Source organism: Stegastes partitus, unplaced genomic scaffold (assembly GCF_000690725.1).
Source record: "Stegastes partitus isolate 25-593 unplaced genomic scaffold, Stegastes_partitus-1.0.2 Scaffold8, whole genome shotgun sequence".
Taxonomy (NCBI): Eukaryota; Metazoa; Chordata; class Actinopteri; family Pomacentridae; genus Stegastes; species Stegastes partitus.
Genome location: NW_007577739.1, coordinates 1536143 through 1560663, shown reverse-complemented (window position 1 = coordinate 1560663; position 24521 = coordinate 1536143). Strand labels below are relative to the sequence as shown.

Below are 24521 nucleotides of genomic sequence, written 5' to 3'. Positions count from 1 at the left end.
ACAGTTTCTTTACACATTTACGAGTACTGACATTTACAGTGCAACCATAGACTGTATATTCTTCTTCTTATTATTATTATTATTTATTTATTTACCATAGACTGTATAAGAAGTACAGTCTATGAGTATTACACATCACTACACTGATGCACAATTCATCATATTCCAACATTTACATATGGGAGAGACCACGTGTTGCTGACTAGCGGGCTAAATGCCCACTGCGAAGGCTTTCAGGCAGCACCTGCTCCAGTGCCGTGCGTCACCTCTTGCATGCTCCAGATATTAATTTAAATACCTATGAGGCTAATTTTACAGATATTCGAGCTGCACGCGTCGCTATGCTGATATAAGCGCGATGTGAACGAAGAAAACGCAGCTGCCAGGTCAGATTCAGGGTGAAATATCCAGGACACCACCGCTGTCCTCACCGACTGTGACGTACCGCCATAGAGTCCGCGGTCCCCTTTCCAGGGGGTTCTAGATGGTTCTGTTATCGATTGGTTGTCGCACCAATCACGTAGGGACAATGGGTGTGTCTGGGCCAATCAGAGGCGTGCGGGGGCGGGCCGGAGGAGCATCCGTCTGTCAGAGCCGCTGGGAGATGTGAGGGCTGCCGAGGAGTGGGAGAATCCGCTCTGGACATCACTGCTCCCTGGGATTACTCTCAATGAGTTTGCTATAAACAGCTTGACTTACATAACAGCTAGTAACTCAGTTAGTGCACCATTCAGCTACCTGTCTCGTATATTTCCAGGTCGGGAGACACGCTTATATACATTTTTATTTCGGAATAGACCGCCATTGTAATTTTTTTTTCTCCCCTCCTCATAGGTGTGAGTGCGGTCGCTGCGGAGGATAACTTAGAGGAGGTGAATTTAAGAGCGCTCAGTATGTCAGTGGTAGGCATTGATGTGGGTTTCCAAAACTGTTACATCGCTGTGGCCAGGAGCGGTGGCATTGAAACCATTGCCAATGAGTACAGTGACAGATGCACACCGTAAGTATGAACACTGACAGACATCATCAACCGTGTAGTGTTGCTCAGGCTGGGAGTTTGTTACGCAATGTTTGCGACCGGAGGCGCACTGTGGCGGAGCGGCAGCGGCAGAGGGATGGCGGCGGCGGCGGCGGTGGTGATGAGGCCTGTAACCAGCGGTTTATTCGCCGTCACAGCAGGTTATCGGAGGTCAAAATGTCGCTTGTGGCGCCTTATAAAACGACACTTTGCTCTTATAGACAGTTGACATGTCGCCTGATCGCCGGGCTGCGCAGGGCGCGACAAAGTTGGCTGAGTAATCAACTTAAAGGAAGACACGGGGCTGTTTGTTTCATCCTGCATGTTAGCATACAGGGCAAATAAACGGGATGTGACATGACAGAGCAGCCTGTCAATCCCACAGTGAATCATCATAGTGACATTGTTTTATTCATAGAGGATAATGAATTCACTATAAACACAAGCACCGTCCATGTGGGCCTCTGATGCAGCATCCTGCAAACAGGGATGTGCAGCTGGAAAGCATTGCACCTTTAAGTGAATGGGGGATATTTTTATGGCAAGGTGAAACTAGGGAGTGACTTGTCACCGCCAGCCAGTGTGAAATGGATCCCTTAAACCACAAGCATTCATCTTTGTCACTATTATTTCCTGCTCTGAAAAAAGAGAAGCAGCTTGGGATGGGTTTTTTTTTGTGCTTTTGGACAGGAAGAGCTTGATCTTGAAGGTGAACTGATTTGTCTCACTGCCCTAGTTTGTGCTTCCTTCTCAGACTCCCATGTGAAATTTCTTTAATCGGAGCATCGAGCATTTCTGTGTGCAACAGTCAGTCAATTACAGTTGTGCTTCGTCTGCCACATGTGGTAACAGGATTATTTCGGTTGTCGCCTTACTAATTTGTCCATGTGTTTGTCCTCCATTAAGGGCTTGTGTGTCTTTGGCCTCCAAAAATCGCATGATTGGAAACGCAGCCAAGAGTCAAGTAAGATCATTCATGGATGTTTGTCTTGTTTCTGTAATGAAAGTCACACTACACGTTGGGGTAATGACGTAAATTGTAAATGAATTTGCAGAGTAACTCCAATACCACAAAAGCTTTATCCTCTTATTTCAGATTATAACAAACTTCAAAAACACAGTCCATGGCTTCAAAAAGTTCCAAGGCAGAGCATTTGATGACCCATTTGTCCAAGCGGAAAAACCCAAATTGCCTTACAGCTTACATAAACTGGCAAATGGAAACACTGGAATTAAGGTAAAGCCGTTTCACTGCTTCATCTGACAGTTTTCTGCTGTCACTGCACACCTTTCTAATTTACATTTAGCCATTAACGTGATTACTAAGACGGATGCGCGGATGCTATTTCTTTTTACTCACCTTTAAGCAACCTAACACCTTCACACTTCAGTTTTTAACTCGTCTTGGGCGTCCTGACGGCGTCGTGTCCGCAGGTGCGTTATCTGGACGAGGACAAAGTGTTCACAGTGGAGCAGATCACAGGGATGCTGCTCACCAAGCTGAAGGAGACGTCGGAGAGCGCCCTGAAGAAGCCGGTGGTGGACTGTGTCATCTCTGTGAGTGGAGAAAACGTCGCAGAGAACGATCAGCGCGATTCAACCAGTGGTTCGAGGAAACCTATTGATTTGTGCTCTGTCTTACAGGTCCCAAGTTTTTTCACAGATGCTGAAAGGCGGTCGGTGTTCGATGCGACTCAGATCGCAGGACTGAACTGTTTACGGCTCATTAATGACACCACTGCAGGTCAGTGTTATCGGATAAACTGCTAGTAGTGACATTTCTGGAATAAATGCGTTGGACTGAGGTGGATCAATACTTTTGTGTTCAAGTTTTTGAATGACGCCAACCTCTGCCATGGTCAACCCATTAAAGTAGACAGGAACACAGTTTAAACATTAAGATGTTGGTTTTATATCTTTCAAAATATTGTATGTGGAGAACATACAGAGATGAAAGTGAATGTCTTTCTTCTGAACAGTGGCTTTGGCTTATGGGATCTACAAGCAAGACCTTCCCACTCCAGAAGAAAGGCCAAGAAACGTGGTGTTTGTAGACATGGGACATTCATCGTTCCAGGTCTCCATCACTGCCTTCAACAAAGGCAAACTCAAGGTTAGCTTTTCACCTTTTTCTGCACCCACACCTGTATGTTTAAACTTTAAGCTCGATGTCCGTTTGGCATCGTCAGGTCCTTGCCACAGCATTCGACCCGTACCTTGGAGGGCGTAACTTTGACGAAGTGCTGGTGGATTACTTCTGCGAGGAGTTTAAGGGCAAGTACAAGCTGAACGTGAGGGACAACCCGAGGGCTCTGCTGCGGCTGCACCAGGAGTGCGAGAAGCTGAAGAAGCTCATGAGCGCCAACTCCTCGGACCTGCCTCTGAACATAGAGTGCTTCATGAATGACATCGATGTTTCCAGCAGGATGAACAGGTTCAAATTTCAGTTTTAATCACATGTCTCCAACGTGGACATGAAGCATTGTTGACATTATTTCTTCCTTATTTACAACCTGCAGGATGCAGTTTGAAGACATGGGTGCTCAGTACCTGATGAGGGTGGAGATGCCTCTGAAAGCAGCCCTCGAACAATCAAGTATGTTCTTCAGATTTAGTTGAATTTGCTAAGATGTGATTGAAGGAATCCACTCAGTAACGGGTGTTTTTTGTGGCAGAGTTGAGTCGGGATGATGTCTATGCAGTGGAGATAGTTGGAGGAGCAACGAGAATGCCGGCAATCAAAGAGAGGATCACCAAGTTCTTCGGCAAAGACGTCAGCACCACGCTCAACGCAGACGAAGCTGTAGCAAGAGGCTGTGCCCTTCAGGTGGGATTCTTCTTTTAAATAATGTTTTTTACCCCCAGTGTACTATAAAAATAGTCTGGACTGTATGATATATGATGTTGTAAATGTGTTCTTTTTGTCTGTCTGTAGTGTGCAATTTTGTCTCCAGCCTTTAAAGTTCGTGAATTCTCCATCACTGACGTGGTTCCCTTTCCCATTACTCTGCGCTGGAAGTCACCAACAGAAGATGGATTGGGGTAAAGGCGTCTTAATTAGCAGTATTAAGGATACAAGACAAGACACAATATTTCTCTGTAGTCATCCCCCCCTGTGCGGGAAGCAAAGCTAGGTCAGCCAGCTTGGAGGTGCAGTATGTGCTGACCGTGTTGACTTTCCACAACCTGACTTTGCTTTTTCTTTTGCTGCGTTATTGTTCCAGAGAGTGTGAGGTGTTCAGTAAGAATCATGCTGCTCCTTTTTCCAAAGTGATCACCTTCCACAAGAAGGAACCGTTTGACCTCGAAGCCTTCTACAGCTGCCCTCAAGAGCTCCCCTACCCGGACCACAGGATAGGTAAAGACCCACTGATCAGTCCCTGCTCGTTTCTACACAGAGAGGCCGACCCAGAGCAAGTTTAAGGTGTATGCGTTTATATCTGGCTCCTGTAAGACCAGTTTACAGCCAGTGAGGTGACTGCCCTAAGTAGCTGGCCCATTTGTGGTTGAGTCCCTGTAGGGATCTACAGCCTGGATGGTAATTAGGAATGAGGCTCAGATGGGTTGTAGTGACTCAGCCAAGCAGCAGCGTTGTCTGTATGTGCATGTGGTGGGTGGGTGGGTGAGCATCCTCAGGTGGGATATCAGTTTGTTGCAACATCCACCGGCCTCTGTCATAGAAATACCACAACAAGCATCACTCATTTTCTTCGCACATCTGCCCCCAGGCTGTTTTTCAGTACAGAACGTGGTTCCCCAGCCCGACGGAGACAGCTCCAAAGTGAAAGTCAAGGTGCGCGTCAACGTCCACGGCATCTTCAGCGTGTCCAGCGCTTCTCTGATCGAGAAGCAGAAAGGAGAAGGAGAGGACATGCAAATTGACTCGGAGCCAATGGTGCAGAATGAAGGCAGAGCAGAGGAGCAGGTAGGGTGATCGTGGCCACAGCTGTTGGTCTCACACTTTAATTCAGAGGAAAATAACTCAACAACGACTGGATAGGTTACGATGGAAGTGGCTGCAGATTTATCTCCAGATGATGGAACATAATGACACTGATGGGACTTTCTTTAAGCCGTCCTTGGCTTTCGGGCCTGCAAAACATAAAATATGATGTTTAAAAAGAAAAAAACATTGTAGAAATATGCACTTTCAGAGAAAGTCCACAGCCTGTGAATTATTTACTGCCTGTCAGAAATCTCTTCCATATCTTTGCATCTAATCATTTGCAGACTGAGCTGGATCCTTGCATATTTTAGGATTTAAGTCATGTTTAAAGCAGCTGTAAACACGCCACATTAATGTAGATATTCTGGCTACAGTAACTGTCTGCATAGCTCCTTCTCTGTCTGTATTGCATATAATTTAATATAACATATTCTGGGATTTACATTTAATCTGTGTGTGTCGTGTCTCAGACCAAAATGCAGGTGGACCAGGAAGGCCAAAGCCAGGGGGACCAGCAGAACGAGGACAGCAGCTCAGCCAGCAAGGTCAGTCAGGCGTCCATTTAGCTTAAATACATTCTGTTTTTTAAAACTAATACTCATGCCTTGTGTTTTTCTGCTCGTACCAGCCTAAGCTAATGCAGAAGAAAAACACTGACATAAATCTTGTGGGTCCAAGAAAATGTTTTGTATTTGATTAAATAACATAAATCTAGAAAATACCGTTGTAAACACTCAGCCTCTGAGCCACCGATGGGCTCCTCGTTCTAAAATCTTGATATAAAGCCTTATTGTGATTTTTTCCGATTTTCAAATCTAGGAAGGGGCAGCTGGGGAAAAGCAGGACCCGGCAGCAGGAGGGAGCAAGCCCAAAGTCAAGGTGAAGAGTATTGATCTCCCCATCGCGGCCAACAACATTCGACAGCTTGACAGTGACGTCCTTAGTAACTTTGTGGAGTATGAGGTGAGGGCTGCCGCTGGCCTTTGGAAACGCTGAGTCATGCTCTCATTGAAATGCTGATTACCTGAGCCTTAAAGGATGTAGTGGAAGTAAAACCTAGTATGTGCTTGATATGTGCTTTACAATGTGTAGTTGTGTCATTCGCTGGTCACTCTTTGGTTCTGACATTTTCTAAGCAACAGGGAGCCACAGTGTAGGTTTAATGGTTACTGATTGGTCCCTTTTCTTGCTGGCATCATTTAAGAAGAATATAATTTTCCTATTAAAATCTTGGTGTAATGTTTCCAGAGCAGCAGATAACAGTTATTTTATTGTTGATTCATTTGTCGATCATCTTTCTTCTTCTACAAAATACTCAGTTTGCTGTCATAGAGGAGGAAAAAAAAGCCAGTAAATTAAAAAAATAAAAAGATATTAAAGAATTATGGCTTTTTTTTCCTTTAAAAAAAGCTTGCTGCAGCTTTAAATGCCCCTCTGCTTATTGCTTATTTTAGGTAAATGCCACAGTTTTAGCTCTTTGTGATTAGGCCACTGCACAACTCATGTCCTAATCTTTATTACTAACCATAACCATACTGAAAATTGTTCTTATCACAATTAAAATACATAATATTACAAATCTATAACATGATATCTGTCAGTAAATGTCTAATTTTAATTCCTAGTTAAATAACATGTATTTCTAAGGGATTGTTATCCTTTTTTTTTTTTTTTTTTTTTTACAATTTTCGTGTGTTTGTCCTCACAGCGTCAGATGATTATCCAGGACAAACTGGTGAAAGAGCTGAATGACGCTAAAAACGCTGTAGAGGAGTACGTGTATGATCTACGTGACAAACTCTGTGGAATGTATGAAAAGTACATCACTGAGGAGGTAAGTGGCAGTTTCCTCCTTAACAACCGTCCCCCTGATGTATTTAAGACTGCTACGACTGACTAGATGCACCAAGCAAGTGATCCTAAAGCTATTCTATGTTGCCCCATTAATAACAGGACAGTAACCGGCTGACGCTGATGCTGGAGGACACAGAGAACTGGCTGTACGAGGATGGAGAGGACCAGCCCAAACAAGTCTACGAGGAGAAACTGGATGGACTCAAGGTTTGTTTTCATTCATTCAGATGGCGTTTTACGAAGTACAAATTGTAAAATGGTTGGAGGTCGTTAACATAAATGTAATTATTTTCCAGAGGTTGGGTCAGCCCATTCAGGACCGGCACAGAGAGCACGAGGACCGGCCGAGGGCTTTTGAGGAGCTGGGGAAGAAGCTGCAGCTCTACATGAAGTTTGTAGATTCCTACAAACAGAAGGTAAACTCTCCTCAACCTTTTATCTTATTTTTTTTAGACGATAAAAGGGGTCAACAGACACCACTGAGAATTGAGAGTCAAAGTGGTGCAAATTATTCGTCAGCAGTTTTATTATCAGCAATACACACATTCTTAAATGATTTTATTTTGCTTTTTAAATATCTTTTCAGTGATGTGATTTTGAATTCCTTTGGCTTTGTAAAATGACAGTAATGACTTCATAGATGATTAATAGTTTGGTAGTTGTAGGTGATGAAATCGGGACCTGCTGATGATTTTCTTTGTCACAAACTGTTTCCCAGGATGAGCGGTACCTGCATTTGAGTGCAGAAGAGATGAACAGCGTGGAGAAGTGTGTGACTGAAAGCATGGGCTGGATGAACAGCAAGATGAATGCGCAGAGCAAACTCGCTATAACTCAAGACCCCGTCGTTAAAGTAGCAGACATCATCGCCAAAATCCAGGTATGTGAAATGACTATTTATGATATTTTCCTCCATTAGTAAGAATGAGATCTGCTCATTTCCTTCTTGCCAATGCGTGTCCCTACCAGGAGCTGGAGGACATATGCAATCCAGTCATCAACAGGCCAAAGCCCACAGTGGAGGAGGCCCCCGAAGTGAATGATCAAAACAGTGGAGCTCATAATGGCCCGACAGCCAAGCAAGGAGCAGAGGGGAAGGGAGACGCGAAGGGAAGCCAGCAGACAAAGCCTGGCACAAAAGAGATGGAGGTGGACTGAGATCGGTCTGACAGGCAAACTCAGCAGCCATCCCTGCGTTTACCATCACGCACCATGTAGAGCGTAGAAACATCAGTACCTGGGACCATCACCTGGGATCATTCCTCACCAGCCACTTCTGTGGATTTGTTTGTGTGTCTCTCCCTCCATTGGACTTTACCTTTTGAGGTTTTTTTTGTTTTCATCCTTATGTGTGACAATGGTGTGCTTTACTCTCTCAAAGGTTTGACATACCTAATAAATTAAAGAATGATGCACTAGATTAAACTCTGATTCTGCTGTAAAACTGTTTCCTTGGTACCATACAGGAAAGTACGCTCTGTGTTTTGCATTCCATGTGTCTCTTACGCGTCCAGTATCAGCAGTGAATCCCATCACCCATAAGAAAAACAGACAAGTACTGTCCAAACAATTGCTATTGCAGAACTATTAGTTTGTATGCAACAATACAAATTATATATATTTGTATTTAATGAGTTTGAAGAGATGTCCATGTCTAGAGACTGTAAATATTATTTTAGTAAATAAAACCAGCCAGCATACATATGTACATAAAGAGCACATTCCTAGTGTCACAATGGAAATGCTTGATTCACCAAGTTTCTTTAGTAAGTGACTAGTTTCCTTTTTTTTTGATTTCTTGCATTTTTCCATATTTAAGTTTTGGGATTTAAAGATGGCAAAAATAAATACATTTGTCTGTAAGACAAATTTCCTAAGTCTGAAATTATTTGATTTTTTTTAGAGGATAAACTTGAAAGAAAATAGCCACATGCATACTGTTCCTGTGTTTAGTGAAGACCTGGGACGTGATCAGAAAACAGCTCAGACACAGCAACACTGTGCCGATAATCTCTAAGGAAAAAAAAAAGAAGAAGAAATTAAGAGTGGCCTTGGTTGCCTACAAAACTTGATTTTTTTAAAAAACTAAAATCTGCAGAGAAGAGGTACAGGTCTGTGAACACACACCTATATGATTTTTAAAATTTTTTTACATTTTTTTTTTTGCTTTTTCTGAATATTTTTCAAATAATATTTAGATTAAAAGAATTTATATGGAGCCTTAAAGTGATCAAAATGCATCCAATAAACATGGCATGAGTTAAATAATCCTATAAAAACAGACACAGGAATAGCATTTTTAAAAATCAGCCTATTAGTATAAAATTAAATTTTATTCTGCTTCTTTTTGCTGTGACAGACTTTACTGTAGGTCATTTTTAAACATTCATTTCAGACATAAAATGTACTTATATGTCAGTGAATCGAGACAAACAGGGCCGATTATATAATAATAATCATAATAATGACAGGAGTACTCTCAAAATCCAAGATACAAAGTGCTCCACAAGTCAGCAAAATAACATAGAACTATCATAACATCAGAATATAATAGACAGATGCAACATGGTGTATAAAAACCAACACACCTGACTCACCCATCACGAGTTCCTTGGGCAGATTGTTCTGGAGCCTTGGGACCCTAAATGCTCTGTCCCCTTTAGCTTTGAGCTGGGCCCCTGGATCTTAATGCATATGGTTCTAAAAGTCAGCAATATACCAGGAAGAAAGACAATGAAGGGCCCTAAAGATATATCCTAAAACATGGGAGCCGGTGTAAATCTGGTTAAAACCCTGGCAGCTGAGTTCTGTAACAAAAACAGTGCTCAAACCATACATTAAACACATTGTCTGCCATGGATCATTTACTTTATAGTATCTTATTTAATGTGTTTAATTTTACACTTTGAGTTTTTGCACAATATTTTCCCAAATTGTCAGTCGGAAGTTTGTGAAATGTGCAGATTTGCAAAATTAAACATGCAAGCAAAGACCTGTGTGCATGTACATATACATACATAAACATAATTTACAGCTACAAACGTGCTTCTCTGCAGGACAACAGCTTGAAACTCCTCCTTTAGGCTCCTTTTCATGCGACTCTGTTATTGTGCTTGAAGGGGGCGTGGCTACCCAGCACTGACTGGTCACGTGGCGTGGTGACGTAGCCGCGGAGTAACGGGCGGATATTTTCAAAATGGAAGAAATGGCAAAGTTTTGGAGGGGAACGAAAGAACAACATTTATTCTCCCTGTGAGGACTCCCGTACCGACTGTCGATGTACTCTAACGACCGCGGAACATTTTTACAAACTCGCATGCGTCCGCAAAGCCTGAACCCGGCACCATGAGTGTTTCTATCGGCGACAAAATCGAGGTGAGTCTGTTTGTTTGGCTAACGCCCACAAGCTAGCGCTAAACTCCGTGTGGTAGCTGGTGTCGACTTATAAAGGCTGGACTTACGTTGAATTAGCTGACTTTAACCAACTATTTGTTACTGCATAATAACGTTAGAAGTGGGAAACAATGCATTTAGTTTGATATATTTAATTTAGATGTGCCAATACAAAATAATAAGGTTAAAAATATAGAGCTACTACTTCCCTGGTACACGTCAAATAATTAGCTAATAGTCAATTTTTCGTTTCATCTTGCTGTTTCTTAAAATGTCCACCTCTTTGCTAAAAATTGGTAGTATTAATAGAATTATCATTCATGTCAGTGTTGATAGTGTCGGTACCTGGGTGTGTAGCCTCACCCAGGCTCTCCCGGGACAAACCGTGCTCTCCTCAGTGCATCGGTTTAACAACACGCTGCCTGGAAACGGCTACAAGTGGGTCCTCGTTAGCGGGAACACAGCCGGGATAATTAAAGGTTTTGGTTGGCCATATGACAGCGTCAGGTGCTGGTGGCTTGTTTGACAGTTAACGTTTGTTGTGGGAGGCTTTTTTCCTATGTCGAGTCGTTAGCGGCTGGATCCAGCATGTCGCAAGCCAGAGGGATGATGTTTGATCAGTTTATCCACTATTTCTATCAAAATCTTTCCGCCGACACCCACAGCAGCACAGATGAGAAGGAAAGTTTATCCTATGCTCAGGAGCTGAGGATTGAGGTATCTGCTTTTAAACATCCTGTCTGTCTGTCTGTCATGGCATCAAAGTGGAAGGAAGTTTTCATCCGAAGTCATATTTCTCTGCAAATCCAATTTATTGTTTGTGTAACTCAGTGCTTGTTTTTTGTCTGTGTGCTTGCAGGACTTTAAAGTCCTCACCCTCCTCGGGAAAGGCTCCTTTGCATGTGTTTACCGGGCAAAATCGGTGAAGACTGGTCTGGAGGTTGCTATCAAAACGGTAAGACCATTAAAGTCTTTGTCCAGGATGAGATGTAATTATAGCTTTCTATACCTGTAATGCAGACACCTAATCAACATCCAAGCTGTTGCCGGCGACTGACAGTTAAAGTGTAAACTGGAACTGTCGGATTATTAGACCACAGTTGCCTCCCATGGGCTTCTTGCGGTCCCATGACTCCCTGCAAATGAGGCCTTATTAGTTGTCTGTCTTTGTGGGTGACAGATTGGCCACCAGACCAAACCGCCCCGCTGTGGCACTGTACCGTCTTACATGTTGATCCTGCGAGTGGCAGGTGTATAATTATCCCTGTTGTTCCCATCTGCAGATCGACAAAAAAGCAATGCACAAAGCTGGTATGGTCCAGCGTGTGACAAACGAGGTGGAGATTCAGTGCCGACTGAAGCATCCTTCAGTACTCGAGGTAACACCGACTGGCCTTTTGCTCTTAAAATATATAATGTGTTGGGGTACAGTTAAAGTCTAACACCACTAATTCACTGGAATTTGGAGGGAAGTGTTTTTGGGATATGTAAAAAAAAAAAACTAAAGACTTTTGTGTTTGAGTTTGTGTTTATTAACTTTCTGTATGGTTGTCATGGATATATAATGTGGCGCTGTGAGCGGGCCTCTGCTAGTGTATTGTTGAGTGTCATGGATACTCACTCAATTTTTTCCACTTCACCTAGTTGATAGAATTGCTCGTTAGTGTCCTGGTTAATCTTCAGCTTCAGATATTAACCATGAGCGCAGGCAATGACAGACTACTACTTTAGACCACAGCGTTACAGTTATTTTAGACTAGAATCCAATGAAATGCTTTCTATATTTTGACATGATAGTAAATCTAATATTAGAACTTCTTTTTTTTAAAAGCTCTACAACTACTTTGAGGATAGCAACTATGTGTATTTGGTGTTGGAGATGTGCCACAATGGAGAGATGAGTCGGTACCTTAAAGAGCGAAAGATGCCTTTCTCTGAGGATGAAGGTCAGGCAGAAGTGTTTTATTTCAAACCCTAAATATGGATTGTAAATGATTTATCAATTTTTTGAGCTGTCAACCTTTTAAAAATGTTGTTTTTGTTCCACAGCAAGACATTTCATGCATCAAATAGTGAAAGGAATGCTGTATTTACATACTCACGGCATCTTGCACCGAGATTTGACCTTGTCAAATCTTCTACTGACCAGCAGCATGAACATAAAGATCGCAGACTTTGGCCTGGCCACTCAGCTCAAACTCCCAAATGAAAAGCACTTCACCATGTGTGGGACACCCAACTACATCTCCCCTGAGGTGGCCACTCGCAGTGCTCATGGCCTGGAATCAGATGTCTGGTCACTAGGATGCATGTTCTACGCCTTCCTGATGGGTCGCCCTCCATTTGACACGGACACAGTAAAGCACACGTTGTCTAAAGTGGTCCTCGGGGAATATCAGATGCCTACACATGTTTCTGTAGAGGCTCAGGACCTGATCCATCAGCTGCTGCAGAAAGACCCTGCCCAGCGGCCCAGCCTGTCTGCAGTACTGGACCACCCATTCATGACCCAGAGCCTGCTGGTCAGGACCAAGGAGCTGGGGCAGGAGGATGATGGCTCTATAGACAGCGGCATCGCCACCATCTCCATAGCCTGCACCTCCTCCACCTCAGCCAGCAGTGGCAGCCGCCTCCAGAGGCGCACCAGGCACATGATTGGCTCTGCCCTGCCTAATCGCATGATGCCTGTTCCAAGTCGTCCTCGCCAGACCAGCAGTGGCTGTTTTGAGGACGGAGACCAGTGGCAGCTACCAGCAGACAGATTTCACAGAGAGGGCAGGAGCAGGGCAGTTCATGGGGAAGAAAGCGGACAGCCTCATTCTCGCTACTTGAGGAGGGCTCACTCTTCAGACCGCTCCAGTTCTGCTGCATCAGGCCTGAGCTCAGGCCATGCTGAGCTGGGTAGATGCCACTCAGAGGAGGCTCTGGCTGGCGTGGGACGGCCAGTCTTCCCCATGTCTTCCACTCCACACCCATTTTCTGAGCATGGACGGCTCCCTTCTCCCCCCGTCAAACAGTCAGCAAAGTAGGTAGAACATCTATTCATTGTATTATCTTAAGTTTTTAAATGTAATAAGTCTAACAGATAACACTCTTCTGTTTCAGTTGTGGGTATTTATCCACAGAGACGGCACATCCACCAAACTTGCAGTTTCAAGACCTGGAGGGAGTCTCTAATTGGCTCAACAATGAAGGTAAATTTCCTTCTTTCTGCTTTTTAATGATATGTGCGTGTTGTAGGTGGTCTTCTTCTCGGGCAGTGAGATGAATATCTTGGTTTGGGAATGCATTAACAAATTAAAATAATCCCTTTAAATTGCAGAATCTACCCTGACATACATGTCAACCACCCTTGTGGGCCTGAATATAAGTTAAAGGTTGCAAAAACTGATAATTGTATCCTCAAGCTCTCTAAATGCAAGCAAGCCATTCAGCTGAAGCAAAGTTTTTCATGTGTTTTGTTTTCGTTCTCAGGTTCTGGACACAGGCCCACAGACAGCAGCACTCACAGCAGCAGTGGCAGTTTCCACAGCAGCAGAGGGCCTTTAGGGGTTCACAACTCCTGGACAGACAAGCCCATGGGCCGAGGTGGGAACCCTCACCACAACCAGCACCACCTGCACCACCATCATCCCTCCAACCCTGAAGCATACAGAGAGAATATACCTGGAGCAGAGTTTGAAACTCCCCACATCAGAGAACTGAAGCTCCCTTCAGCCAAACACAGTACAGACAAGCAGAAGAAAACGCTGGCAGACATCGTCCCGCCTCTGTGTGCGTCCAGACTGAAGCCCATCAGACAGAAGACCAAAAATGCAGTTGTAAGATATTGCGCTTGTTTTTTTGTTAATTAACTGTGTGAGCATTTGAGATACTTGTTGATGTCTGACTTTCTTTTTCTTCTCTTTTCTGCAGGTGAGCATCTTGGACACAGGTGAAGTGTGCATGGAGCTGTTAAAAAACCAGAACGGTCAAGAAAGAGTCCGAGAAGTTCTTCGGATTTCTTGTGATGGAACGATGGTGTGTATCGCGCTTGAAACATCAACATGCTGTGAGCTACTGTAGTACAACACAGTGATATCACACAAGCTCTCTGACATAATGCTGCCTGTTCTTTTCAAATTGTTGCTCCTATAAATGGTAGCTTCTTATTACTGTGTGTTCTAGGTGACGATATACCAGCCTAATGGGGGAAAGGGTTTTCCTGTGCTGGACTGCCCGCCTGCTCCTCCAGAAGATATCCTCATTTGTAGCTACGAGGACCTTCCAGGTATTCTGATGAACACGTTACATCCAAAACTGTCTGCTGATTAAAAGATTTGTATCTTAATGGGTATCTTTTTTTGTTTGTAATAGAGAAATACTGGAAGAAGTACCAGTATGCCTCCAAGTTTGTGCAACTTGTGAAGTCCAAGACTCCTAAAGTGACCCTTTACACCAAGTACGCCAAAGTCATGCTGATGGAAAACGCTCCAAGTGCAGACCTGGAAGTTTGCTTTTATGACGGTGAGTCTAACGTGTGGTGAGACTCAGGAAGCAGCCGGACTGAACATCGTCTGTGTGAATTAACATGTAATAAATACATCATGCAGGAGCAAAGACCCACAAGACATCAGAACTGGTGCGAGTGGTGGAGAAGAGCGGGAAATCGTACACGGTGAAGGGCGAGGTGGGACTGAGCGGCCTGAGCCCAGAGAGCAGGCAGTACGTGGAGCTGTCCGACGAGGGCCACAGCATGTGTCTGGCGCTGGAGGCCGCCATCGCCGCAGAGGAGCAGCGCAGCACCAACAACGTCCCGTTCTTCCCCATAACTATTGGCAGGTCAGATGATGATGCCGCCCCTCGTATACTAACTGTTTTTCTGTTAAGCTCATCTTTTGTGATAGAAGTTTGTTTTCTATGTTTTTCTTTGTAGGAGACCTGCCAGCTCAGACGCCCAGTGCCCGTCGTCCTTGCCCTCCCACCCGGTGCCTCCTGATACAGCTTCACCTCCGAAACCTCCTCAGATCACTCCCTCAGTAAGTGTCTCGCAGCCTTTAAACCACTGGATAAAGATGACTAATGCTGGGCTCAGACTGCAGGGATTTTGGGCCCATTTGCCTCCGTTTCAGCCCTCCTGACAATCCGAGGAGAAATCTGGTCTGGAATCTTGGTCTGAAAGGCCCAGATGATTTGGTGATGCTTAAACTTCCCAAACTGCTTGGAAACTCTGGATCTGGACCATTCTGATCACATCAAAGCTTTGATATTTATCTACAGATATTGTAAGTTAAAATCTCCAGTTAAGAAACATACAGACTGTGCTGACGTATTTTCCCAACCAGTTCTCCTCCAGACTAGTTTAGCTTTCTGCTAATGTTTTGTTTTAAGTATTATTAGTGTTACAAGTGCACCATGTTTTAGAGAGAATATCTGTGAACTTCCGTCTTTTGTGTGTAGTGCAGTGTTTTCAAAATCTGTTGGGATTTTTAAAACATCTGTAGCCGGAGCCGGCGTTACTGCGATCCCACATTAAACATGAGATATGAACAAAGCGCCACTGATCTGTTCAGGCCACACCACCTCCTGTTTGGCTGCGTCTCATCAGAACCAGGTGTTGTCAGCAGCAGCAGAAGGAAAATGTTTTCATGTAGGCTCAGCAGGAAGAAACCGCCTCGTTTTATGTATAAGTTATTGGTTTTATGTGGCAGGTCGGGGGAATCTGCCTGCAGTAAAACCAAACACTAACGGTGACAGCAGGAGTTCTGATCAGTCGTTGCTGTTACAGTTAGTCGTTTCAGAATCTATAAACCGCAGATTTGTGGAAGATGCAATTATGTCATTGCAGAGAAAAAGAAATGCATGTTCAAAAAACAAAACAGAGTCCGCTCTAGTGCCTTTGGGGCAAAAATGTAAATCTAAAAATGTGGGAGATTAATAGTAAGATATTATATTTGACCTTAAAACATTTGTTTCCAGATGATTTCCTTCGACGGCTCTGATTTCACCACAGCCAGCCTGAGCAAGAAAAGCTCCCCGGTGCGACAGGACCTGCTTCAGAGCACAGGGAAAGTGGTTAAGTCCATATTTGTCCCCAACGTTGGATGGGCATCCCAGGTAATCGATAAATACGTTAACTTGATGTTCTGTAATTGGCAAAGGAAGCGTCTTTGTGGTTGAAAAACTGATTGTTGCTTTCGTACCTGTAGCTGACGGGCGGAGAGGTTTGGGTGCAGTTCAACGACGGCTCGCAACTGGTGGTTCAGGCAGGAGTTTCCTGCATCAGCTACACGTCTCCAGAGGGGAGGATCACCAGGTAGGAGACGCTGGCTGCTGGTTTTATCTATATAAAGAGCCTTCTGTTAAACTGTTCAACATACGGGAGAATCAACAAATTCACTTCAAAATTACCGTAATTTCCAGACTATTGAGGCACCTGAATATAAGCCACACACACTGACTTTAAAAAGAAAACTAGTTTTGTACATATACAGGCCGCACTTGTCTATAAGCTGCAGGTGTCCACGTTGTAACGAGATATTTACACAGACAGATGGTTAAAATAATAAAAACTACAGCAGCCTACCAGAAAAAGTCATTGATCGCTATCTTCATCTTCCTCCTGCGCACTAAAACCACTAAAGTCGTCTTCTTCAGCCTCAGAATTACTTCGTCACACACTTCCTCAATCTCTCTTTCGTCTCAATGTCACTTTCGTCTCGAGGCAAATTCTTAAAAATCTTAAAAACCATAAATTAGCTGCATCATTGTTTTAAAAGTAGAAGCTTATAGTCCGGACATTACGGTAGCTCCATTACCTGAATAAAACATCTGACACAGTTTGGAAAGTGGTGGTTTAAGGCACCGCGACAAATAAACTGCGTCTTCTTTACAGGTACAAGGAGAACGAGAAGCTGCCAGAGCACGTCAAGCAGAAGCTGCACTGTCTGTCGACTATTCTGGGACTGCTGGCGAACCCGGCAGCTCATCACCTCCAGCACGCTCATTAGCACTGGGTGCAGCAGAAAACTGGAAGTAGCATTAGAACCCTTTATACCCTCGTTTCTCTGGTGCTCTTGTAAATATACCTTCTATCTGTGGGTTTGTTTGTTTTTTTTACATGTACAGAAGACTAAGATTATGAAAATATATATTTTTATTTTGGTAATTGTCTATTTTGTATAGTATTGAGATTAGCCCTGTTAGAAAAAGTCTGTCTTTTTTCACTGTTTCCAAACCTATGAAATGTACCACTGAAGCAATAAACATCTGGAGGCTGGGTGGAGAATTGCTGCACTTATTGATGTATTTATAAAAAAAAAGAAATTAAAGTATTTAGAGCTAACTTATGGTTTCAGCAATACAAAGTTTATACTGACATTTAAATGAGATCTAAACACAGAGACGACCACAAACGATCGATTCAGAAAGAAGAGCAGCCAGGAGAGGTTTCACATGTTTATTTCGCCCTGTTGAATTGGCCCTTTAATTAAAAAAAGGTCACAAAATTGTGGATTCTTCTCAATTACAGAACTGATACAAAACAACATACTGTACGGATGTAAGCCTAGGCGCGTATACACGTACTGTACAAGACACCCAAGAAGTAAACATTCAGGTGGGAGCTGGGAGCATGATGACACCGTCTGGGTTGCAGAAATGACAAAGGGTAAGATTAACCATTTATTTCCCATTTAGAAGCACAATAAGGAACACGAGATAGGACACACTATAGTGGCGTACACAGAGATCAGCCTTTCCGACCCGAACCTTCTACTTTGCCCCCCTATCTCCGAGGTAAAGGAGCGCCACCTCAACCCTGCTGTGATACTTGTTATTAATCATTGTTGCTTCACTACACTTTCAAATTGTGGGAAGGATACTTAAAACTGCGTCGTACGAATATTCTCACAATGTGACGTCCAGTGAAAACCCTGTTCCAGAGTGGAGCTGCTGTTCTCTTGTCCCAGAGAGATGCTGGTGAGATGGCTGCAGGGATTATTTACGATCACAGGGGGGCAAGCAAGAGGACAGTCGGTTCCCTTGGATGGAGGAAATAAAAATAATAATAAAAAAACAACAACAGCAAGGCGAAGCTCTCTGGGACAAGAGAAGGCTCACAGGAATGCAATAATCTGTATGCACCGCAGGCCGGCACTCATTCCCCGCTAGATGCTAGAAGGGAGACGACGGCGGCATCCACCACAAGCTCATGTGTTGTCCCCCCCATCCTTTGACACCACCTGCACAGCCAGACCCAGCATTTTACTATCCCTCTAGTAAATATCCGCTCGTTGTTCAAAAACATCACTGCTCTCATTTCTTTTATATAAAACATTTTCCCCATAAAATCTCAATAAAATAAAGTTGCTCTTAGTAGATGTCAGGACAAAGATATTAACAAAATTGGAGTAAAAAAATCCTCACAGTGAACACTGTGAACAACAGCTGGACCTCCTCCTCCCACCACCACTTCCCCTCTGATTGATTCCTCAACATGTGACACAAATACAGCAGCTGGAACAGAAGACAGATCAGAAGCTCGAAGCAAATGAACCGACTTGGACTGTTGGTTACAGGTTAAGTGCTGTGAGACCATAAAGCTAAACGAATTATCTGTTGTCGTTTGATGATTGCAACATACCCGATTTAAGCGGGTATGCACGCACACTATTTAATTTTACTGGTATAATTGATTCCCTAATTGATGAAAAGCTACACAGCAAGTCTGTCGATCGGTCAAGTTTCGCCTCAGGAGTTTTTTTTTGTTTTGCTCACATTACAGGTACAAGACACATGGAGAGTCTGTTTAAGGAGACTACAAACCCATGAAGGGATGTGAGAAATCTCACAAGATCCCGCTGGAATTCTGAAAAATCATGGAATTTCTCTGAAAACATCCACAAACACAAAAAGGGAATGTGATCCTCGTCTTCCTGCGCTGGAGCGACTCAAACTGGGACTCAAAGGACGTGGTTTGTTTGTTGAACACCAAAACATCCGGCATCTGACACACACAGAACATCACTCAAAGACCTGTACACATTGGTGCAACAACAATCATTATTAAGAATAATAATAATCATAAAAAACAAAAAAAAAACAACTTGGTCACATGGTCATGGAGATTCACTTTTCTTCTTTTTAACCTTTGAAAATATTGTTTTTTTTTTTCCTTCCTGCAGGCGTCCTTCCTTCTACACTAAAATTTGATGGCACTCAGAAAAATAAACGGCTCACCTGTTTTTGTTCAAACTAACAAAACTACCTCACCATGTCCTCTGCCGTCGGTTGGCCACAGTCACGCAGCGGCCTGGGATCTGCGGAGTAGTGTTCGAATGCCCAGCCACCTCCTCTCCCCGTGACTTTGTACAGAGGAGTCAGTGGTATTGACCAGAAGCACAAACACACATCATCACCGGCACCGTTCGTCGCAGCGTAAATGTGCCGGTGTGCATACGTGTGTGTGTTTGTGTGTGTGTTTGTGTGTGTGTGTGTGTGAGACACGAGGGATCCTGCATTGCACGTCTAGTGGCACGTTTTTCACCAGTCCCGATCAGGCCTTTCTTATTAGCTACCACATCTGGACCCTTTCGTTACAGAGACCTCACACAAGAGAGAAAAAAAATAAAATCAGCTATTAGGCAAAAGTTCCCAAAAGTTCACATTACAGTACTGTTAAGTCTCATTAGACGAAACGAAAAATACAAAAGGCAGAGAGAGAAAAAAAAAAAAAAGCTTACACCCAATCACCATTATTTTCAATATCTATATAGGAAAAGGCTTGTTTTTTGATTAGATATATTATCATCATTAACATCATAATTACTATGATTATTATTTATTATTATTGTCACCATCCGTTTCTTTTTTTTTTTGTTTGTTTGTTTTGTTCAGGGGTCAAACGGAGTAAAGAGGGGGAGGGCTCAGTCACTGGGAGGACGCCTTGGTGGCTATCGTGGAGACACAGTGCTGCTGGAAGTTGGGGGACATTGTCGAGTTGCAGCCGAGTCTCTGCAACTCTTTTCCCAGCATGCTGCAGCAGCCCGGGGGGCCCGGCGGGCCAGCGTTCGGTACCGTGGTGCTCGCCGGCAGGCCTTTGGGCTGCTCGCCGGCGGGGGCAAAGTCAGGGTTGTGGCTCTGGAGCACGCTGCTGATGTGGTTCAGGAGGTCGTTGAAAAACTCCGGGACACCCTCGTAACCTGGAAAGGCAGCAGGACGTGCTCAGTTAGACGGACTAAATATTTAGAAAAAGGAAAGAATTTGGCTTCGGCTGGACGCTAAATAAAGAATAATTCACTAAATCTGTTTACAAGTGCTGCTGCTGCCTTCTGGACAGAGATACAGCCGCCTGAAGGACAGTTTCTTTTATCAAACCATCACTCATAAATAAACACTCACACATATACATATACACACATATGAATCACACACATGGTTCCGTCCTATTGGGTCGTATACTGTGTTGTATTGTCACTACCTTCTTACCATATGTTTTTTATGACTGTTCATTGTTTTAGGCTTTTGTTTCAGAACCAAAGAGTTTTACTCCTGATACGTGTGTAATGGATATGATAATATAGTAATGAATTGAAAGGTTGCTTATAATACATCTTAATCTTATTGTGTTTACATCTGTTAACCCTTCAATCCAACAGCGGGTTGGACGGCATGTTGAGTTTACCAAATCGGCACAATTGCACCATTTATGACCAGAAACTATAAAAAGATAGAGAATTGTCAGAGTTTGAACTTTCTGACGGTTGTGAACGACCTCTCCAGCTAGAAACTGTGTTATTTAATCAAAATGACTTCATTCTACATGGCCTTGAAGTGAAATAAATGAAAATTATCTGTCTGCTTGAATCAGATTCCATAAAAAGACTAAATAGTGTGATTAGGTTCATTTCGTCTCCTCTGATTACAGGTATAAGGTTTCTGTTTTTATCAGACAATGAGTATCTCTTAGACAGGAGCTGTTTTCACCTTGACATGTTTCGACTGTCACTAAATGTCATCGGAGAACAACAGATTTAAACTCTGGATCGAGGAGGTCATAGTAATCAGGAGGCCACACATGGGACGCTCTCCTGCAGAGACCACTGGGCGGCAGGAGGCGTGGCCCGCCGGGCGAATCTGACAGACTGCCAGGCGGGTCACACCTCCAGGAAACCACCAGCTGATAAAGACACGTCACCACAGACGTCTTCTGAGGAAGACTGAAGCGACAGTCGAAACATGTCACAGGTAAAAACAGCTCCTATCTAAAAAATACTCACTGTCTGATAAAAAAAAAAAAGAAACCTTATACCCCAAAAATGAAATCTTCTGCGCTCTTCTGGGCAACCATGACATGACCAGAGCATCGGTCACATGACAACAACTCTTTCAGCTTAAGTGCAGTATGAAACTAATCCTAAAATGTAAGTAGTAAAACATCTACAGAGTGGAGTCACCATGTCTTTTTCTAGTGTTGGTAACACTTCCAGCCATGTTTTGCTCCCACAGAGGTACAACATCTTATACTGCAGTCCTTTCCCCCCACAGCGTTGCCATCCTTTTCCACAGTTTCGTCACTTCCTGTCTGGTTTACTGTAATTCTCTCCTCTTTGGTCTCCCTCACAAATCCCTCCATAAACTTCAACCGGTCCAGAATCCAGCTGCCTGCATCATAACCTGAACTCCCCTGATCCACCACATCGCTCCCGTCCCCCAACAGCTCCACTGGCTTCTGGTTCAGTACCAATTCAAAATCCTCCTCTAACATTTAAGGCTTCACGCCCCCCAAAACCTCTCTAAACTCCTCCATGTTCACACTCAGGTCCTCCTCCTCCATACACCTGTCCATCCCCCTCTGCCCGTCTCTGGGATTCACTACCATCCCTCTCTGAGCTGCAGGAAGCCGTCTGAAAGGTGCCACACAAGTAAAAGTTTGATGGACTGACTGATCGAGGCGCCGCCTACCAGGGAATGCATTGATGTCGATGACGGCGTGTTGGCCCGTTTGGTTGTTGATGATGACGTCGATGCCGAACAGGGACACGCCCAGCGCCTGTCGCAGTGACCTGGACAGCTCTCTGATGACGTCGTCGCTGGGCGGCTGAGACACTCCCTCCACGTTCTCTCTCTGAGGTGCACATAAAGGTGTATTAGCGACACGACTCGTAAAAAAATCACACAACATTTCGTTGGGAAACATCCCAGACGTACCGAGGTCAAGTCCGAGGACGACTCCGGTTTGGAAACGTTGTGGCTGTTGAAGAAAATGGCTGTCCTGTCTGAAAGAGAAACACAGAAAGAAAGGTGAAGCAGCTTTTCTGGAGCTTTGACAAGTTTCTACCAGAGCTGACGTCTGTTTGTGTTTCCCATCTCGGGCACTAGGTGGCGGCAAAGCTCAACCGGTCACAGCGGCTTCACTAAATCAATGTCATGATGATCTCTATCCCGCCTGTTAAGCAGCATGAACCTAAATCTAAACTTGACGTTTTCTAAACTCTCTCGGTCGGGTCATGTCGAGTGTTGAATCTGTTTAAATCTGTAACCTGTTTGCCTGAGGTGGATATTTTTCTTTCAGGTAATGATAAATATGACAGGACGGATTGCAAAATTTCTAACCCTCCTTTCCTTCCACACTAATGATTAACACAGCGAGCGTTAGAAGTGAGGAAGAGGGCCGAGGAGCGGAGGGAAGAAGTAAATTCCATCACTGTCTAAATAAATATGGCCCTCGGCTCTTAGGGGTCGAGGTAATGAAATGTTAGGCAGATGGGCTCGTTTATTCCCACAGCGGACGCACAAAACAGCAGTTTAACTCCGACAGAAGGAAGCCTGAATGGGACAGACCATCTCTCACAGTGATATCCAGCTCTGGCCTCTCTTCACCTCCATACCTCAGCCTCTCTGGCTACACAACGAACAGTTTCAGGCTGCAGAGGACAACGACGTGACCGCCGTATCGCTGTGGTATGCTCGCTTTATGCGTTTGAAAAGGGCCGAGCTTTTCTGTTGCACCACTCAGCATTCCAGGCTGAAAGCAACCGTCCTCTGTGCACGGTTACACAAAGCAGACGACGACACCGACACTGAATATGGTTTGCATGAGGGCCTCTGCTGTATCACATGCAAATAGCGGCTTCATTTGTGTCAGGGGACAGCCCTGTGTTCAAAGGACACGTCATGGGTAAAACCTGACATGTTTATGGAGCAAAGCATCACTCCTCTTGTTTATTTTCGACAGCGTGTACCAAGTGGGTAAAAATTCAATCGCGCTCGACTGCACCCCTTAAAAGGGCGAATAGGTCCAATCACAGGGACTATAAAGCCATTTTATGAGCTCTTTTATTGGGTAATTTGGAGGAGCTGTGCAGATTGTACGGACTGACCAGTGTCGCTGTTAGCAGCCATCGGACTTCCCCACTTCTCTCTTTCCCTGTCTGTCTGTCTGTCTGTCTCACCTGCTGGTCCAGCAGGGAAGTTCTTCAGCGAAGGTCTCTCCACCACGGTGTACGAGTCCCCCACCACAAACACCTTGTAGAGCACTGCGTTGTGGTTGATGAAGCTCTGGATCACGCACGGAGGCTTCACGTCCTTCAGGTCCTCTTCGCTGAAGATAATGGCCATCTGTGGGCAGGAAGACACGAAATAAAAACAGTCAGGTCATCAGTCAGAGCAGCCGTTCGTACCAGCAGGGAGTTAAAACCGAGCCTAATTCGACGCCGTTAAGCGTGGAGGAATGAAGCCTGTTTGGCCAGCCTGACGGGGGTATCGATCTCAGCTGACACACACACGAGGTACAGCACTTTATCTGATTTTGTTGTTTGAACTTGAGTTACATGAAACTCCTGTGACAGGACAAGTGTTGCTGCTTACACAAAGCAAACTGTGGAGGGTGTGAGTGACCTCTGAGCCCTGCGACCTCTTACCTCGTGGGAGTTGGTGCCATGAGCCACCCGTGTTTTGCAAACTGCGGAAGAAATGTAGGCGGGGAGAAAAAAAACAAATGGAAAATTTAGACATCGTGACAGCGGGGTGCAGAAAAATATCTCCAAGTTTTCTTACAGTCGAGGCAAGAAACAAAGAGGTGCAGCAACACGTGTCAATCTGTAAGTGGTTGCAAAGGAAAGTCTAATAATTTACTCTGACAATTAACGAACAATGGGAGGTGGGAATGTTTGGAGGACGACGAAGGCAGAGACACTTACTGAAGGGGAATGTGAGTCCTTGCCTCTTGATCTGCTCCAGCACATCCGGGCTGCACTCCGTGTTCAAGACCATGAACGGAGGAGAGCAAATCCTGTCATCTGATCAAAAGAAGAGCAGAAGAGAAGAAGA

General features: G+C 44.2%; 3 protein-coding genes across 3 annotated transcripts in view; 2 read left to right on the top strand and 1 right to left on the bottom strand.

The window, feature by feature from the left end:
- The first annotated feature begins 672 nt into the window (after nucleotides 1-672).
- hspa4l (heat shock protein 4 like) lies at nucleotides 673-8518 on the top strand. Its single transcript, XM_008283693.1, has 20 exons — nucleotides 673-757; nucleotides 835-1000; nucleotides 1925-1982; nucleotides 2115-2255; nucleotides 2453-2575; nucleotides 2663-2762; nucleotides 2998-3131; nucleotides 3208-3452; nucleotides 3538-3614; nucleotides 3694-3845; nucleotides 3954-4060; nucleotides 4243-4376; nucleotides 4747-4943; nucleotides 5435-5509; nucleotides 5784-5927; nucleotides 6673-6798; nucleotides 6918-7025; nucleotides 7115-7234; nucleotides 7537-7698; nucleotides 7788-8518. The coding sequence occupies exons 2-20, from the start codon at nucleotides 894-896 to the stop codon at nucleotides 7974-7976; spliced, it is 2499 nt and encodes an 832-aa protein (XP_008281915.1). The 5' UTR covers nucleotides 673-757; nucleotides 835-893; the 3' UTR covers nucleotides 7977-8518.
- A 1526-nt stretch (nucleotides 8519-10044) lies between these two features.
- plk4 (polo-like kinase 4 (Drosophila)) lies at nucleotides 10045-17478 on the top strand. The gene is made up of 15 exons (XM_008283656.1): nucleotides 10045-10193; nucleotides 11071-11166; nucleotides 11495-11590; nucleotides 12043-12157; nucleotides 12261-13236; nucleotides 13317-13405; nucleotides 13686-14032; nucleotides 14127-14231; nucleotides 14379-14481; nucleotides 14568-14717; nucleotides 14804-15032; nucleotides 15127-15229; nucleotides 16170-16307; nucleotides 16400-16506; nucleotides 17086-17478. The coding sequence occupies exons 1-15, from the start codon at nucleotides 10164-10166 to the stop codon at nucleotides 17198-17200; spliced, it is 2799 nt and encodes a 932-aa protein (XP_008281878.1). The 5' UTR covers nucleotides 10045-10163; the 3' UTR covers nucleotides 17201-17478.
- A 157-nt stretch (nucleotides 17479-17635) lies between these two features.
- Nucleotides 17636-24521, bottom strand: part of itpk1b (inositol-tetrakisphosphate 1-kinase b) — a 32486-nt gene continuing 25600 nt past the window's right edge. The window contains exons 6-11 of the mRNA XM_008283645.1: nucleotides 24392-24490; nucleotides 24113-24153; nucleotides 23645-23810; nucleotides 22401-22468; nucleotides 22155-22317; nucleotides 17636-20392 (exon numbers count right to left, since the gene is read on the bottom strand). Coding sequence (XP_008281867.1) covers nucleotides 20121-20392; nucleotides 22155-22317; nucleotides 22401-22468; nucleotides 23645-23810; nucleotides 24113-24153; nucleotides 24392-24490 — 809 coding nt within the window. The 3' untranslated portion in view covers nucleotides 17636-20120. The remainder of the gene's footprint in view (nucleotides 20393-22154; nucleotides 22318-22400; nucleotides 22469-23644; nucleotides 23811-24112; nucleotides 24154-24391; nucleotides 24491-24521) is intronic.